The sequence below is a fragment of the Botryllus schlosseri genome, chromosome 8 (assembly GCF_051294905.1).
Source record: "Botryllus schlosseri isolate E-star chromosome 8, Bs_hap1, whole genome shotgun sequence".
Classification (NCBI taxonomy): Eukaryota; Metazoa; Chordata; class Ascidiacea; order Stolidobranchia; family Styelidae; genus Botryllus; species Botryllus schlosseri.
Genome location: NC_137243.1, coordinates 5189753 through 5202116, shown reverse-complemented (window position 1 = coordinate 5202116; position 12364 = coordinate 5189753). Strand labels below are relative to the sequence as shown.

General features: G+C 39.9%; 1 protein-coding gene and 1 long non-coding RNA gene across 7 annotated transcripts in view; one reads left to right on the top strand and one right to left on the bottom strand.

Moving 5' to 3' along the window:
• Positions 1 to 622: 622 nt before the first annotated feature.
• On the bottom strand, positions 623 to 1286 carry LOC145445514 (uncharacterized). Its single transcript, XR_013917062.1, has 2 exons — positions 1093 to 1286; positions 623 to 1028 (listed from the first exon to the last, which is right to left on the bottom strand). It is a non-coding gene; the product is annotated as an uncharacterized LOC145445514 (long non-coding RNA).
• Positions 1287 to 2023: 737 nt separating this feature from the next.
• LOC145444326 (uncharacterized) overlaps positions 2024 to 12364 on the top strand; it is a 35270-nt gene continuing 24929 nt past the window's right edge. Inside the window, exons 1-6 of one of the 6 annotated variants that reach the window (XM_080322274.1) lie at positions 2024 to 5049; positions 5140 to 5244; positions 5313 to 5429; positions 5489 to 5630; positions 11814 to 11882; positions 12042 to 12122. In XM_080322274.1, coding sequence (XP_080178400.1) covers positions 5194 to 5244; positions 5313 to 5429; positions 5489 to 5630; positions 11814 to 11882; positions 12042 to 12122 — 460 coding nt within the window. In that variant the 5' untranslated portion in view covers positions 2024 to 5049; positions 5140 to 5193. The remainder of the gene's footprint in view (positions 5050 to 5139; positions 5245 to 5312; positions 5430 to 5488; positions 5631 to 11813; positions 11883 to 12041; positions 12123 to 12364) is intronic. The other 5 variants (XM_080322275.1, XM_080322273.1, XM_080322279.1 and 2 more) reach the window with 5 other exon arrangements.

The following is a 12364-nucleotide window of genomic DNA, read 5'->3' as shown; positions in this document are numbered from 1 at the left end:
GATATTTAGAAATCCATGTATACAAGTAGCATATATTGCTATACTATATCGCGTCTACTTTGTGAAGCATGAAGTTCAGTCGGCTGTCTTAGTTGACGTAGGCTACCAAACGAGCTAATTTAATCCGAATTCATCACCTCTGGGACAGCTACATCCAGGAACACAATGTAGTTCCTGTCATGAAAGCTAGCTTGTCAGATGTCAACATCTTTGCAATCAAATCCAGGACCACATGTACCGGATTCCAGCGGCTAATTAACGTAGCCTAATACCACCAGTTCACGCAGCGCTCGATAAAACGGTATTCTCAGGTATTCATATCTAAAGATCGGTTATAAATATTAAAGATCGAAGACTAAAAATCTCTATACTGTGGTTTTACAAGCTTTCCAGGTGAAAACCTGGTTTTCGTTGATGGCATAATTGTGTCGATCGTCGCTCTATTTGTACCCACAGGCCAACTGTCTGTCCTTCCCGTTTCACACCGTCGATCTGATCCTATCGTTAAAAAACTTCCTATCACCTTCTGCATTCTTTTCGTCGTATCAGAGTTTACTTTCAACTACCCTGATTGAAAACGATCATAAATTGTATGCATTCGCCTATAATCACAACATTCGGATATATCATCATCACACTTTATTAAACTTTTTATCGAATCAGGACACCACAAGATTGCGATAGAATATAATGAAAAGACGGGAGGGTGCCGAAACGACTTGGAGTAATCTTTTAATCATACACCTACCTTGGCCTACCTTACAGCATGTAAATAAGAGTCATGCACATTGGATCTAAGAAAGGATAACATGAGGAATGAGCGACAAAAATGAATGCAGCATATGTCGGTAGGCGAGGTCGATATGACAGGTTATAGGTTAGGTCAGGTAATCAAAGTCGAACACCCTGTGTTGGCGTGTATTTATCCCGCTGGCAATTTATCTTCCATATCCGCCTTCTGTTCATCCGCTGGAAATCGTTACAAAGCATTGCGAGATGCGCAATTTGGTGCATCACAGAAGTACTTGCTGTACGGTAGTCCCGGAATATTTGAAATAAGAACTTTTAGACAACGAAAGAATATTAACTGACCTTGGTTTCGTCGTGAAATATACAAGCAATCCAGCATAATTCCATAAATATCACTGTTAACAGCGCCGAAAACTACAGCCGCACGCATATGGCTACAGGTTGTTTGTTTTCGTTTTTGAGGACCAAAATGGATGCCGCTGCGCAACAATCGCATGACGCAACAATGACCTCGCACTTCTTGTCCTTCTATATTCTTTGGTGCGACCTACATACCGACTGTCGGCACATCGGCACGTGTATTCATATATTATGTTGCTTTGATTTGTCGCAGGTAGCACATCCTTTTGCGTTGCAGGCATCAGAGATTTCGTCATGAAGATTATCTGAGGTTCTACTTGTGAAAAACACTTTGTGGAGAATACAAATTATCCGGTCGTGACCCTCGTTGCACTCGATGGTGAATTAAAAATGACTCGAGTCAAAATTATAAAAGTGAGATTGACTTGTGACTCAGAGCCAGCTTCGTTCCGCTTCGCTGAAGTTTCATTCGGAATTATTTTGCGGCAGTGACTGTAGGATTTCTTGCAATCCAAAAGTTATCTTCCAAAGCGCAGAATTTACTGAATCTGGTTTTGATCGAATGCTACTGTCGCACTGATTCCGAAAACAAGGACTAGTGCGATATGAACCAGGTAATTGATCTGGGGGATGTTCGATCTGTGCACATGCCACCTCATTTTGTTGCTGTGCTCTTATATTCTCTGCATTATACTTTTCATTCAGTGTGTAATGTGCATGCCTCCTCTATACGTCGCCTAGGCTAAGGTGGGTGTCTGATCTTAAAGGCTACTCCAAGTTGTTTCGACACCTTCCTATCTTTTCATTGTATAGCAGTCTTGTGATGTTTTTGAAATGATGAAAATATTAATAAAACTGATTGATTGATTGCGCAACAGCTTCATACCCATTGCTTAATTACAAATGAGCTTATATATGGGGTGCATTTCGATTTCGAACCCCAACCTTCCCAGCGTATGTCATTGTACACGATGTACCACCACACGTACCGCGTGTCGTGACGAATTATATGTATGAATTTGGTTTTGAAACACCGGTCCGGAACCTCTGATCTATTTACTATGTGCAGATAATTCGTTACTCAATGAGTGCCAAGCTAATACTTGTAATATAATTGATCAAGCAGTGGAATTTGAAAATCCGACGTTTCTGCGATCAATAACCTGATTGTTAATATCGCACTAGTCCTTGTTCACCTATGTTCAATGTATGTCATAGTCCTTGTAGAAGTAAAAAGCATAATCGTTCCTTTACAAATCGATTAGATATGTTAAATAACACTAGAGTTACCATATTTTGGAATCGGGAAGGGAGGACGCTTTTTCAAAATTAGAATACCGGTGGAAAATCCTGAAAAATGGTGAATTTTTTCCACTTCGTAGTTGGCTGACTAAAAAAAAAAATTTGATAAACTTTCTCGCTCAGCGACCAAAATACTGTTTTCCTTCACTTTATCAGGTGGTTGAATAAAAATAAGGCCACTTTCTCGCTCAGCGACCAAAATACTGTATTTTATGGTATCTTGGTCGATTTTTAACTACCATTCTAAAAAAAGCGGATAAAATCGCAAAAAGGAGGACATTTAGGCGTCCTCGGAGGAGATTTTCAAAAACCCGAAAAAGGAGGACGTATGGTAACCTTGAATAACACTAGTCTACATGATTTTTGTGCCAAGATTCCTTTGGTTCATTTTCACCTAATTTGGGAGCGCTGAATACGAATCTGGCGTTATTTTTGTTCTACCACGTCATGTTTGGGAGATGATATCTATGTTGATTTTTACTACTTTTTCGGGATAGTCAAGTAGATTTATCCTACTTGCAATACTTATGGAAGTTGATATGTTTGTAGACTACTTCCACTACTACCTGAACAGTTTTTGGATAAACTTTTGCAGTGAAGATAATTTAGGAACCAGATTGCTTGGTTCCGCTCACACCGCATTGTCGCCCATATCAAATATTTCATCATAGTAAATATGACCTACCGTTTTGCAATCTAGCAATTACATATCATATCGTAATGTAGCATCCCATGACGCGTCTTGCTAATCCGGAAAATCTGGCTTTTTAACGTTAAACCTGTTTTAGCAGATCACCTTTGAAGCCTTATGGACAAAAGACATGAAATATATTTTACGCTTTTTACGCTTATTTGTATTTCACTTTTAATTCCGAGTATCATATTTTGAGTTCTAATTACTTTCAGTTCTTCTGTCTGCAGAACATATATTTTAAAGCATAAAAGAAAGTGTAGTAATGCCCCTATTTTACGAAAATAAAGTTACATCAAATATAAATTTTACGATGCACAATATTTGTTATAACAATCGCCATGAATCGCGCAATGTGTTGAAATCGCTTCCAATACAACTTCTCCGTATTGCTCTCCGCCTAAACTTGGGCCTTATAATATCGGGTAGGGTGCCATGCCATGATATTCTCTAAAACAGGGTCTTCTAGTAAACATAGGATTAGTATCGCATTTTCATATCAATACTATAATTTGCATCCCATGATGCGAAAGAATGCTTATTCTGTCGAAAATTGATACCTCCTGGGATGCATCAATACGAATCAAGCTGTCCGCACTATCCGCATATAGCTCAATTTGCAGCTTTTGACAGCCCATGCGAACGAATTGAGACTTTTCAAAACTACTTACTTACTCGAGTAGATTTAAAGTCAGTCAATTCTGCTTCTACTTCAAGTAGTTTCAGGTTGCTTATGGAAGAAGTACATCTACTAGTACTTGAATACATTGTTTCGTTGCTACTTCTACTTGAGTAGCTTTCTTGGCTACTTTGACAACCCCTGGAAATAGCATATGTCTAGTCTACATGCGAGTATTCAAGGACTAGGACTTGCAGTCTTTCATAATCAATTGGGCCTAGTTTTAAACATGTTTGTTTTAAATGCAACCCTATCTGCACTACGGTAGCCTACATATAAATGGCTTATGATGATGCGGATCCGCTAAAATTCGAAAATAATGTCTCAGCATTCGTAATTCGCAATGTAGAGGTAGGCCTGTAATTATAGGACTCGTGAAAAGCAAATATAACGCATTGCGAGGAAAACAGCCACAACGTTGTCAAATCTGCGTCGTCACGACAAAAGATATTTTGGGGTATCGGTATCGATATTAACCTGAGAAATATATTTTGCTGTATTTTACCTGTGTTTCAATTCATTTTCTTTTCGTGGTGCCCGATTTCAGCCTTGGAAGTATTATATTTATTTTATTCATTTATATATATCACCATCGTTTTGACGAGACTATTTCAATTGCGTTGACTCATTCCCAGCAAATCAGTGTCAAATTAATTGCGGTAGCAATTTCATTGTCTCAACTCAACAGCCCAAGTATCAAGATGTAAACCCGTGAAAAAAGCATCAGGCATTCCTGGAACACGACATTCGGTCATATCGAAGCATCGAAATTTGCCACTGTAAATACTAAAAAAACAAAAATGGTCGAAATTTCAATTTAAGATTGCACGGCCTTCAATGGTCGGAATTGACCCGAATTTCATGTGCAGCGTTGCGTTTTTTAGGCAACCTGACACTTTCATCACTAAGCTAGTGAAATTTGAAAAAAAAATGTTTGAACAACCTTACTTTGTAGCTCTAATTCTAATTCTAATATAATTTAGAAAAACAGTAGCTGAATATTTTAATCGAATTCTAAAAAGCGGAAAAGTTTCTAGTTGTCCAAGTCTGGACGTGACTTCGATTCCTGGTCGGTCAAGGAGTTTTACCTATTTTACAGGGTTTGATTATTCAGATCTCCGTTGATACAATTGTAAATAAAGAGTTACTTATATAAAAGTATTTTGATAGAGCTAACACAACTCAGTAGAAAGATACAGCTCAGCAAAATCGTGAGCGCAAATATATATAGAAGAATACGTTCAGGACGGGTTTATTGCTGGGATAGGTAAGTTGATCCATTTAGAAGCATTCTCATTCAGGTGGGACCCCAACTTCGCACCCCTTCTGACCCTGCCTTTGTCTGCGCAAATTTTAGTTCGCGTGACTCCTTTCCAAACTGGCAGAATCGGATTCCGATTTACGAGAGAGAATGGAGAAAATGGAAGAAAATTGCAGGAAAGTTAAAGACGAAATATCGCAGGTCCGGCCGCCCGTTATCTCACGAATATATCTTCCTGTTTTCCAATTTCATCGACAAATCTTCTGCAGTCGATAGAATGCTATTTCTTGGAGCTGCAGTTGCGCAAGAAATGTCTGTTTGAGGAAGTAGACGCATTAGTGGCCATGGAAAGCAACAACAAAGACAAAGTTCGGTTAACTATAAAAGTGAGTGAATCCGCGAAAAAACCCATCGGTGGCGCCGCAAAAACCAAAGACTTTTTCAGTTCACAAATGGCGACAAAAATGTTGTGCTTTCCGCAATACGCAATTTCGGTGTCGTTTCCTCAGATCCGCAGCTCACATCGGGAGATGACTTGTCACCGGAGGGGGTGCAGAGAGGCACGACTGGCGGCCTGCCGACATCAGGTTTGCTCGAATTTCTTTTTCGCATACTTGAATGGATTGTGTTCAGAATGGCAAGCATTAGTGAAGCATTCACATCATATCCTGAATTGTTAATTAAATGATGCCGCGATTAGCTAATCCTTATGCAACAGAAACGCCTTTTTATGGTAGTAAGAAAATGTTTAGCTATCGTTATAACCGACCTCGTAGCGTAAGGTAGGATACCATTGTGCAGTTGGCAAATAATTCTTCATTGCGTATCATACACGACACCACTATCGTCAAAGGGGGTCAGTTCAGTACTGAGGTACTCAATCACAGAACAGCCCTTCTCTAAAAAAGTCGACATGTTTATCTCTCATTTGCATTCTTCGAAACCATTTTAGATTTTGAATATATTTTTAAAGTAGTGGGGTAATCGTTATTAGTAATCGTAATTGATTACATCCGAAAAAAATCCGAATAACCTGAACAGAACAAGTATTATTGCGCTATTATATCAGGTTATCTGTTTGGTGATATCGAATGGTTTGCATGTATAACATACTAATTTTCCTCTGTTTTAGCAGTTTCTGGTTGCATTTTCCGGTACCAGTACCAATAGACGAAATCCCAATAGTGTGGTTACTTTACTATTCTTCGAAATTTCTATGAAATGTTGGTCTTGGCCATCCGAGTGTTGCGTCATATAACTTGGTTCGAGTCATGCGCAATGACTCGAGTCCAGGTCGAGTCGATCTCGAGTCATTTCCTTATTTGAGAAAATGACTCAAGTCAAGTCGAGTCGTCAGAAAATCGTTACTCGAGTCGAGTCATCACTCGAGTCATTACAACCCTAGTTTAAATCAACCAAATAAAGCAGTGCATTATTTGGAGTGTATTGAGTTACTCTCGACTGCTTGTGGTTTTTGAAACGTTTTATACAATAAACACAAAATATTAAAAGTAGTACTTTTATGTAGGTTATGAGACAATGGGCTAGGTGCCTACCCCAAAAACTTGACGTGATAGAGAAAAACGGAAGTCATTTTTGAATTCAGTGCCCAAAAGTTATTCGAAAACAATTGTCTGATCAAATTCAACAAAAATTAGGTTCGCCAGTGTTATCGACACACTCACGAGGCCGATAACCGATATCATAGGCCGATATTAATATGGAAGGAGCGGTGGACCATTTTGCCAAAAAACTTATATTAGGCAATATGGCACTTGTACATGCCACAGAAAGCTTGACAACAAACGAGAAAACTGAAAGTAAAAAGAAATATTGCTTAATTGTGCACATTCATTAAAATTTGGGATTACCAAAAAAGCAAAACGTAATACAGAATTGCAGATCAATCCCGTAGAGCAGGGGTGTCAAACTTAACTAGCGTCGCGGGCTGAATTCAAACCTTCAGATCGCTCGTGGGCCGCACCAGTCAAATGATTTCATAATGTTACCTCGAAACCCATGGCCTTGTTTTTCACTTGAATACTTCGTTATCGAACATTTAAGTATACTAACCATAGGTGTTCTATTATCGCAACGTTGTTGTTCGCAAATAATGAAATTGGCAAAATACGATGATTGGCCGTTTGAATATAGTTACAAACCAATAAAACAGTGGCAATAACAGAGATAGGCCTATAGGTTGACATATTTCAATGCTTCCTTTGTTTAGTCGTAATCTGCCGCAAGTCTTGCGTATGCATTGTGAAGAATACAAGAGATATTAACCGTAAATGCGGCCGTTGAAATCTGATTCAACAGGCTATCACGGAATCGGGATACGGGTTTCACTGGAGGCCGGGAAATTTTCAGTCAGAAATGATTCAGCACTATAATACTATATTATTCATTGTGCAGTTTTTTCCTTCTAGGAATTGGGTGTCAATGTCGCCAACTTGTTCCTAATGGTGAGCGGAGTAAGACTAATACCATTGTTGGAGGCAGACATGGGGTGATTACTTTATGAATGTAATCGATTGCGATTACGATTACTTCTGAATCTCACGATTACGATTACAATTACGATTACAGTTTAATCATGAAGTGGACCAGTGGTCAGGAACCTTTTTCGTTTGAAGAGCCATGTTAGCCCTATATTTTCCATTTTAACTCCCAAAGAGCCATACATGCCAATCAATTGTTACGTCACAATTGAAAATTCGTGATGTCATGATAGTACTAATTCTAGCTCCATAGGCGCCGAACGCTAATTTTCCTTAGGCATGCGAGTTCGATGACGTCACAAAGGAATGACGTCATGATCCGACGGAATTGATAATTAGGGATAATATAGCATCAATTCATGAGAGTTAAGTGCCTGCATAAATGCCGATTATGCAATATCTTCGTGTCAACAAACTTGCGCGTATGATAAGCTTGTCAACGAGTCCGGAAGTGCTGTCAATTAGCGAGTTCCTGATCGCTAGCGAACAATTAAATACGCCGCTTATCAACGCGTATTACGTAACCTCGGCGACGATTTGCGCAAGGCAAAATGTCAGAGTTGTTATGGAATCTGTTCTATAATGGCACGGACTTCAGGTTGTTCAAACCTTTCTCGTCTTTTACAACTCAAGCCTTGACAGTTGACCCACATCTTCTGATGGTTATGTTTAGGTATTAGCGGAATTCACTTACGCATGCACGGCGCACTCACAATCGCACCTGTCTGCGGACATTCGATGTTATTCAGGTCAGCGATGTCGCTCTTTAATTACAATCGCTAACCAACAAACACCTAACGGCATTGTCACCAAGCCATCGAGAGATTGGAACTAACGCATGGTAGGCTCGAGAGATGGGAGCCAACGCATGCTCGGCTCTAGACGTGATAGTTGGCCAGCGATGATATCTTTCGTACCAGGCCTGTTGCAGATGCGATTGTGTAGGCAAGCGATAATATCGTGCGCGCCAATGCAGAGGCGATAGTGCAGGCAGCGATGGCACCGGGCCTACTGCTGATGTGATTTCATGCTCAAGCAAGTGAAACTAGGCTTGTCGGAGACACGATAAAGCAGGCAAGGGTCCCAAACGATGATTGCCGAGCGCACGGCAATCAATGACACAATTTCGCGATCATCTCAGCGGGAGATCGCGTCGCTTTGCATTGTGCACTGACAAATCTCGTTAATTGGCAACGCGCTTGTAGCTAATTGGCCGCGCCCAACGGGTTACCTCACTCACATAAGCGTAGCAGGTAATGTCGTAAACGGAAATACATTACGATTCGTTCTAAATAACACAATCGGGGTTTATGCCGATTCATGCCAAACCGAATTCTAGGCATGCCGCATGCCTAAAAAAATGTCTAGGCATGCCTGGCATGCCTTGCATGCCCAGGTTCGGCGCCTATGTCTAGCTCACTACATGGGATTCGCCGTGAGCGCCATATTTTCTCTGTAAAAACTCGTAGGCCACTAATCATCCTGTGATAGCGCAATTCATCGTAAATAACTCATAAGTTATATTTACTGGTATTAATCTAAATAACTATAGCACTGATTCCGAAAATCTAGATATTGATCGACTTCTCCATTCGGCGGTAACATCAGCGTTGCACTACACGCCTAAATTTTAACGGCAGTACTGGAAAGCTACTTATCCGTTTGGACGTGGATAGCGAAGCGTTGTCTGTAATTTGAATTTGTAATTGGAAGGTCACTTCCAAGACAGTTCATTTTTCGGCGTAGATCAGGAAGACAATATGACAACTTGGTTGTAATATAGGCATCCCCCCGTATATTATTCTCTTGATCAATCAATCCAGGAGGAATATTGGTCGCTGACGCTACAGCAACTTGAATTTGAGGATTTTGTAAAGGGGTCCGACGTCTGAGCCCTTAACCCTGGGCACACCACTGCCTTGACCTCTCAAATACATGGTTATAATGCCACGTCAATAATTATTGTGGTCGTTAAGAAAATTTACTAACAAGTTGCTGCAATATCGATAAAATTCAATACAAAATTATAAATATGTCAAAGAGCCATATCTTATGCCCAAAAGAGCCATATATGGATCGCGAGCCATAGGTTCCCGACCACTGAGGTAGACGATTACGATTACATTGGAAAAGTAGTCAGGATTACTGACGATTACATTCATTTTGCTTCTTGGAGTTCATTCTTGAACACATATTGGAAGACAATATGGCGATTGTGATGAAAATGCGTCATGAGCGAACTACTTTCTTTTTAAATGAGAAGTCGGTATGCTTGCTACGTCACAATATACTTATTGCTCAACTTTATAGCTGACGATTTCTCGCATCGAACGATTTGCATTCTAGCCAGGACCTAAAAAACGGAATATTTGGAGCTAAAAAATCAAAATTTTGACAATTTTTAACCTTAATAATCTCAATTTGACCTAATGTATGCAAATTAGGTGTTTTCCCACATAATGTTAGAATTGTACTACTTCTTTTCTGGTTGGAACTGTCCGTCCTTATACGAAGTAGTTCGGCCTGAGAAAAAAACTTTTTGGCTCCGACTGACAAATTTTTACATGAAAAAACTTTATTTTAACTTAATCTGGCCCTCTGCAGAATTCCGTTAGTTACATTACGCATTATGGTAGAAATAATTACAAAAATTTGTGGTACATCAAAAGAGACTGTCCTACAATCTCGGGTAGAAAGTGTCTGTCCTTACTAAGTAGCTTGCCAATAATAGAGAAAGAACGTTCAACAGCAGCAGTTGTATGCGGACAGCACTCAAAGTTGTGCGTATGCTGCTGGTGACAAAACGTGTTGCTTCATTCTGGCAATGACGTATACATCATCATGCTGCACGTGCGCGCGGCTATCCTCGCTACTTCATCGCGTCAACCACAGTCGTGAAAATCGCATATACGACACGCCATGGGCGCAAGATGTAACAGCTGGCTTAAACGCTACAGTCCCATCTCCAACAGGCCTGGTGCGCACGACATATTCGTTGGCCTGTGCAATCGCATCTGTAATAGACCTCGTGTGCAATACGTCGCTGGCCTGAACTATCGCGATCCGGGCCTTGCAGGCTTTGCCTGCTATCTACTATCGTTTAGAGACAATGCCGTTAAGTGTAGGATGATTAGCGATGGTTATGTCCTGATTGTTGAACAGTGACATCACAAAACAGAATGACATGAAATACTAAAATATAACTATTCATGTACTGCGAATGCAGGTGAGTACTACTTTAGGGTGGAGTGAAAATAACTTTTTTTTTCAAATCGAAAAAAGGGGGTTCTTAAATCCCGACAAATGACTTCAAGAAAAATTGATTTTAGGGGATTGCCCCCACTTTTCAGCTGGTAATCCTCCAAAATTGGGGGTAAAATTGCCCATCTCGTCAACCACTGGTCGTAGAGTCATGATATGGAGCTCAAATGCTGCAGAAACATCATGTCTATACAAGTCCCAAGAAGAAAGTTATCTCTGTTGTGAACACAAAATGAGTTACAGCCAAAAAACACTAAAATTTTGAAGAGAGTAAAGGGCAGGAGTAACTATGTTACATGTTGGTGTGATTTACACAAGAACAACAAAATAAATAAATCTCATTATGTACAAACGTACGTACGTACAAACGGCAAACTGACTCAGCAGCAATGTTCCCTCTAATTTTTGACGAGTCTGCGCACACTCACCAATTCACTGCGCAGACCCTTGGACAACAGTGCGCAACGACTAAAAAAAAGGTCATCACTTCAGATTTTTTGTGCGCAACTTAGACTTTCTGTGCGCAGAGACCGTGTCAGCACTGCGCATTTGCGCACGTGCGCAGCTTAGAGGGAACATTGCTCAGCAGGAGACCGCGTGCTGTGCTGCTCGTTAATTGACAGCATGTTTCAATGATAACATGAATTACTGGGCGCGATGGCTGAAAGTGATGTGCGATTGGAAACAAACATGAAGAAAGGTGTGATTTCAAGTTTTTTATCGAGAAAGATTTTTTTCAAGGCTTGTACCCATGTATAATACACACCCCCTCTATTTTACGGCAAAAAAATCGGTAAAATTTTGCGCATATACATGGAAAATTACGGTAACTACTTATAAATTCCAGCTGTTCCATTTGATACGCAAGCCAATCCGTTTGATACGCAAGCCAAAACAAACAAAAAGTCCATGGCATTATTACTAATGGTATGCTAGTGCAACATTGGTAAATGCCTACACTTTGTACATATGCAATTAATAGTAACGCAGTTGTACGTTCTCTTTTAGATCAATCGTCGGAGACCGACGAATCATCTAGCGCTGAAAGTGACTCTATCGCCGTATCCGATAAAACAGGTACATTTTCTACGAAATTAAAAATATATGTTTTCAAAGTATTTTTTAGAATGATGTAGTATCTTTATTTGGTTGCTAATTTATTTTTGGTATTGATAAGCTTGCGCTCATTGTTCCATGGTGATCACGAATATGAACGCAGTGTGAATACAGTTGTAGGTTCTCTTTCAGATCAATCATCGGAGACCGACGAAACATCTAGCGCTGACAGTGACTCTATCGATGTATCAGATGAAACAGGTACATTTTCTACGAAATTAAAAAATACGTTTTCAAAGTATGTTTCAGAATTATGTAGTATCTTGATTTAGTTTCTAATTTATTTTTGGTACTGATAAGCTTGCGCTCATTGTTTCATTGTGATCACGAAAACTTTACGTTACATCATTTGTCACAGCCTGCTGTGAGACGTTTCCGAAGTATTGATGTGTCAAGAACGGGATAGGCTAACCTAAAGGAACATGAAAGTTATTGATTTCATC